We start from the raw sequence: 6,223 nt of genomic DNA, 5'->3' as shown, positions 1-6,223 counted from the left end.
GGTGTGCTCGACTCGGGTGAAGGGAATGGAGGTGGTCCGATCAGCGATGAACAAGATCTGGAAGGTTAGTAAGCCTCCAAACTTCACTGAAATTAGTCCAAACATTTTTATGATCTCCTTTTCGAACGTGGCTGATAAGAGGAGGGTGCTGGAAGGGTGCCCTTGGTTGATTGAAAACTGTTTGTTTGTATTGAAATTGTTTGATGGAATGACACAACCAAACCATCTCAGCTTCGACCGTGAAGCTCTTTGGGTGCAAATGCACCATTTACCATTTGCATGTATGACGAAAGAAGTGGGTATGCAGATTGGTAGTTCTCTGGGAAAGGTACTGGAAGTGGATGCGCCAGAAGAGGAAGCTAGTTGGGGGAGTTTCTTGAGGGTGAAAGTAGAAATAGATCTGTGGAAGCCGATTGCACGGGGTAGAACTATAACAGTGGAAAAACAGAGGATGTGGGTGCCATTTACTTATGAGAAACTCCCTAAAATGTGCTTTAGGTGTGGGTGTATCGTGCATGGGGAGCAAGGGTGTGAGGGTGTAGGAGGTAGGCGAGGTCAAGAGGGGGAGAGGGGTAGCCAGTTTGGTCTGTGGCTTAGAGCCAATGGGAATTTCCGAAGGGGCTTTGTGGATAATTCAAAAGGTAGGGAGAATGGTGGATTTGGGATGGGAAGGGAAGAGGGTGAAAAGATATATGAGGAAGGGGTAAATAGAGATGAGGGGAAAGGGATCAGGGAGAGCTGTGAGATGGTATCTTTGAAGACAATAATTGGGGGAGGAGAAGAGGATTGGGGGGGTGGAGATGTTTCTGAAGTTATTGGGGAGATGAGGGTTAAAAAGGTTGGGGTTGAAAGAGAAGAGGAGGTGATGAAGGAAGGGTGTGAGTCAGTCTCTTTAAGAAGTGAAAAAAATTACTCAACCACTAGAGAAAAGTGGAAGAGGAGGGCAAGAGAGAAACAGATAGAGGGAGGTAGTGGGCTGAAACAGGCCATTAAAAAAAGAAGTGCAGGCAGTGAGGTGGAGGTCATAGAAGGGAGTGGGAGAATAAAGAAGTTTAAAAATTCTGAGGAGATAGGGGTTGGGGATGTAGTGATTGTTGAGGCGGAGGCTGTTGTGCAGCCTTGCCTAACCCAATGATTCTCATAAGTTGGAACTGTCGAGGGCTTGGGAACCCTCGAACAGTTCAGGACCTTTGCTATATGGCAAAGGAAAAGAAGCCCAAAATTATGTTTCTTATTGAAACATTACTTGTTACTAGTAAGCTTGAGGGGGTTAAGAAGAGGGTGGGTCTTGAAAACTGTTTTGGTGTGGATCCTGTGGGTAGAAGTGGAGGGCTTGCAATGTTATGGAGTGGAGATTTAGTGGTAGAAATTCAGAACTACTCGAGGTGGCATATAAGTGCTTGGGTAGAGAATGAAGTTACCAAACAAAGATGGCTCTTTACAGGGTTTTATGGCCATCCCGAGACTGCAAAAAGAAACATGTCATGGGAGTTGTTATGTCCTTTAAAACCACCAGTTCTAATCCCATGGTGTGTAGCTGGTGATTTTAATGAACTAGTGAGCCAATCAGAAAAGTTTGGAGGAAGACAAAGGGGGGAAGCTCAGATGTGCAGGTTTAGAGAGGCTTTGGAAGCAAATGATCTGTGTGATCTGGGGTATAAGGGAGATAAATTCACATGGAGTAATGGGCATATAGATGATACTTTTACAAAAGAAATGCTTGATAGATGTGTAGCGAACAGTAGTTGGAGGGAGATTTTTAATGATGTGTGGGTGGAAACTTTACCAGCAAGAAACTCAGACCACAAGCCTCTAGTGGTGGGGTTATCAACTATCCAGTTGAGAAGGCAAAGGTACAGTAAACCTTTCAGATTCGAAGCTGGTTGGACAAAAGATAAAGAGTGTGAGGAAGTGGTGTTGAGGGAGTGGGAAAACACTAGGAGAAATGGTGGGTTGTTGGGGAAAATAAAAGAGTCTTTGAGGAACTGTGGAGTAGGTTTAAGGAGATGGAGTAAGGCTAAGACAAGTGAAAATGAAGGGGAGTTAAAAAGAAAAACAGAAATATTAAAAAAGATACAAGAAGAGGAGGAGGGGCATAACTGTGAGGAAGTTAAGAAACTAAAGAGGGAGGTTGGTTTGCTATTGGAGATGGAAGAATTAAAATGGAGGCAAAGGGCGAAGAAAAACTGGTTTATGCATGGAGACCTCAATACAAAGTATTTTCATGAATGTGCAAATCAGAGGAGAAAGAGGAATAGAATTTGTCAAGTGAGGGACTTACAAGGCAGAGTTATGAAGGAACAAGGGGAGATTGCAAGAGCTTTCAAGCTGCATTTTGAAGAGATTCTTTCCTCAAGAGTACCTTCTGTGGAAGAGCTGGAAGTTTGTTTGCAGAAAGTGGAGAAAAAAGTAACCCCAGAAATGAATGATACACTGCTGAAAGATTTTAATAAGGCTGAAGTGGAGAAAGCAATTTTTCATATGGGTCCTTTCAAATCACCAGGCCCCGATGGTTTTGGGGCCTGTTTTTTTCAACAGTATTGGCATATAGTGGGGGAGGAAGTGTACCAGGCAGTTCTGAATTTTCTAAAAGGAGGAGGGGATTTGGAGCAGATGAACTATACTTTTATTGCCCTAGTCCCTAAAGTTAAAGACCCTGAGCTGGTTAGTGAATACAGACCTATAAGTCTGTGTAATGTCATGTATAAGATAGTGGCAAAAGTTCTAGCAAACAGACTAAAGGTGGCGCTAACAGATGTTATTTCACAGTAGCAAAGTACTTTTATCCCAGGGAGATTAATTTCAGATAACATTTTAGTAGCCTATGAGTTGCTTCATTCGATGAAAAGGAGACAAAAAGGGAAGATTGGGAGTATGGCTCTAAAACTAGACATGTCAAAAGCTTACGACCGAGTGGAATGGAGGTTTTTGGAAGGGGTAATGAGAAAGTTGGGCTTTGCTGAAGAATGGATTAAGTTAATTATGAGCTGTGTTTCTTCAGTGAAATATTCAGTTCTGGTTAATGGTATCCCTGGTGAAATCATTACTCCTTCTAGGGGCTTGAGGCAAGGGGATCCTATGTCTCCCTACTTGTTTCTTTTATGTGCTGAAGGGTTGAGTTGTCTGATGAGTTGGGCTGAAAAAAGAGGGGTTTTAAAGGGAGTAAATGTTGCTAGAGGAGGAACAAGAGTGAGTCATCTTATGTTTGCTGATGATTGTATCCTTTTTTGTAAGGCATCAGATGAGGAATGGAGAAGCTTAAGAAAGCTCTTAGAGTGGTATGAGAGAGCTTCAGGCCAATGTCTTAATGAGCAGAAAACCTCAATCTTGTTCAGTGGGAATACAAATCAGCAAGTAAGAAAGCAGATTCTGGAGGCTGTGGGTTCAAAAATGAGTGGAAATTGTGAGAAATACTTGGGCTTACCTGCGGTGGTAGGGAGATCTAGGTATAATGCTTTTAGAAGCATCAAAGATAAGGTGTGGCAGAGATTAAACAGTTGGAAGAATCAGTTTTTATCTCAAGCGGGTAAGGAGATTCTGCTGAAAGTTATCATACAGACAATTCCCACATACCATATGAGTGTCTTTCGTTTACCAAAGAAGCTGTGCAATGAGATCTTATCCCTTATGGCTAGGTTCTGGTGGGGGCAGAAACAAAATGGAAATAAGATTCAGTGGAAAGGGTGGGAAAAAATGGGAGCAACAAAAGAGGTAGGAGGGATGGGTTTTAGGGATATTGACAGCTTTAATAGTGCCATGTTAACTAAGCAATGCTGGAGGGTTTTGGTAAACCCAAATTCTTTATCTGCAAAAATTCTAAAAGAGAAATATTTTAAGAATCAAAATCTTCTCTCAGCAAAACTAAGGTGGTGCCCATCAGTGATGTGGAGAAGCTTGTGGAGTGCAATAAATTTACTTAAAGAAGGTTTGGTGTGACGTATCGGCATTGGAGATGAAGTGAAGATATGGGATAGTAAATGGGTGAAGTCATCTTCTATTTGGAGGGCTGTGAATAAACCTGTGAAGATATTAGATAAGGAGGCAAAGGTAGCTGAATTTATTGATGTGGAAACAAAATAATGGAAGGAAAAATTCATTGAAGAAGTGTTAGGGAAAGAGGAAGCTGAGGTTATTTGTAAAATACCTGTGAGTAAACTGGGGTTAAAAGATAAAATGATCTGGGGTTTTACTAAAACAGGCCTGTTCTCGGTGAGGAGTGCTTATCACTTGGATATGAGTGTGAAGAGGAGGAAAAAGGGGGAGACATCTTATGGCAAGGATGAAGGGCAAGTGTGGAAGGGGATATGGGAGTTGAAAGTTCCTGCTGCTGTTAAAAACTTTATTTGGAAAGCTGTTAGTAACTGCCTCCCAACAAAAGATAATCTGGTTAAGAGGAAAAATGTCCAAGATGCATGGTGTCCGATATGTTTCAATGAAGAGGAATCTGTAGCTCACTCTCTCTGGGGTTGTAGAGCTGCATCTGATGTGTGGACTGAGCCACAAAGCCCGGTACAAAAGTGGAGTAGCAACGGTAGGGATTTTTTCTTGATTTGGAAACTGTTGGCACAGAAGCTGAAAAAGGAGGATTTAGAAAGGGTGGTAGTAATAATGAGAAACTTATGGTTTAGGAGAAATAAAGTGGTGTTTGATGACTCCTTTATCAGTCCAAATAGAGTGGTAAGGAAAGCACTAAAGGACCTGTGGGAATACCAGATGGCAAGTAGGGAGATTAATGTGAAACTCTCAAGGCCCGTGGTCATTCGATCTGAAATTAGATGGAGGAAACCAGAGGCTGAGATTGTAAAACTGAACTGGGATGCAGCGTATGATTCAAAACAAAGGAGGATGGGAGCAGGAGTGGTTATACGGGACGAAGAGGGTGAGGTACTGGTATCTTTGTGCATGCAAAAAGTGAATGTATGTAATGCATTAGTAGCTGAGTTGTGTGCTCTGTGGCGTGCAGTTCAGTTATGTACAGAACTGAATATTTCTGGAGTTGTATTTGAAGGTGACACAGCAGTAGTTATTGATGGGATAAATAACAAAGATGAATGTAGTACCTGGTATGGACAGATGATAGAAGATTTAAGGGTGATATTTACAAACAGGAAAACGTGGAGATTACTGCATATACATAGGGAGGGCAATAAAGTTGCCCACAAACTAGCCAAATTAGCCATGACATATACAGAAGAAAAGATTTGGATAGAAAACAGTCCAATAGAAGTATTTTCTTTCGTTTTACAAGATAAATTTTGTAATGATTGTTTACAGTGAATGAGAAGTATACAGGTTCCTTTCAAAAAAAAAAAAAAAGTTATTAAGAAATTCTCAGTTGAGTTTTAATCCTATTAAATTGGTTTGTTCTATTTATTAGTTTAAGAGTTTTGTTATATATAAATAAAATTATATATTAATTTACATATTAATATTAATTACTTCGTATTTAAAATAAAATTTAATATTATTTTTAATAAAATCTACTTTTTGATCAATCACATTGGATAGATGCATATATTAGTGCGTAATTATATTTACAACTAGATTTTTTCTTAGTTTAATAGAGTTGGACTTAGACACCTTAAATTTAGGTTAATTTCGTATTCAATAAAAGATATTTGTAAAAGTGAATTGTGTAACTATTACGTAATTATTTTGAAAAAAATGAATAAAATATGAAATATTAATGAAAAAAATTATTTTTTTAATAATAGATCTTACTTTTTTTAAAGTAATTACGTGACATTTACATACTTTATAATTATATATAAAATTATTTCACCAAAAAGATCGACCATTATCTTCTACTATTTTCTTTTATTTGGTCTCCCAATTAATTGAGAAGCTCTGATGATTCCATCCCTGCGTGAACTAAATAGAACTGTTCAGCCGACGCAAATGGGTCGGACATTTAACTTCCAACTCGACCCAAATTTAATTCGGATTTGAATAAATATTTTTGACCCCACCTGATTTTGATTTTATTTTTATATTTATTTTTATTCACTCAAAGTTTAACGATGTCGTTTAACACATATTTTGAATAGATAATTGAATGATTGGGACAGCGGATAACTTTCGAAATATAATCCATTATTTTCTTTTAAATATCTAACTATTCTTATATTAATTAATATCTAATTAAATATAATCCATTATTACATACTGAACATCACATATTATATATATATTTTTTTAAAATTTAAAATGAATTAAATTCTTC

At 38.7% G+C, this 6,223-nt stretch overlaps 1 protein-coding gene across 1 annotated transcript; it reads left to right on the top strand.

Moving 5' to 3' along the window:
* The first annotated feature begins 1,131 nt into the window (after positions 1-1,131).
* Positions 1,132-2,772, top strand: LOC122282155. Its single transcript, XM_043094109.1, has 2 exons — positions 1,132-1,992; positions 2,242-2,772. The coding sequence occupies exons 1-2, from the start codon at positions 1,132-1,134 to the stop codon at positions 2,770-2,772; spliced, it is 1,392 nt and encodes a 463-aa protein (XP_042950043.1).
* The last annotated feature ends 3,451 nt before the right edge of the window (positions 2,773-6,223 follow it).

This window comes from Carya illinoinensis, chromosome 11 (genome assembly GCF_018687715.1).
Source record: "Carya illinoinensis cultivar Pawnee chromosome 11, C.illinoinensisPawnee_v1, whole genome shotgun sequence".
Classification (NCBI taxonomy): Eukaryota; Viridiplantae; Streptophyta; class Magnoliopsida; order Fagales; family Juglandaceae; genus Carya; species Carya illinoinensis.
The sequence above is the reverse complement of the archived record's forward strand: the minus strand, read 5'-3'. Positions and strand labels throughout refer to the sequence as shown.

What these genes read in the sequence shown, in the direction of transcription:
- LOC122282155 (XM_043094109.1), top strand. Translation starts at nt 1,132, where the DNA reads ATGATTCTCATAAGTTGGAACTGTCGAGGGCTTGGGAACCCTCGAACA. An exon ending in AGTCTTTGAGGAACTGTGGA is followed by an intron (nt 1,993 to 2,241) that starts GTAGGTTTAAGG and finishes TGTGCAAATCAG; the next exon opens with AGGAGAAAGAGGAATAGAAT.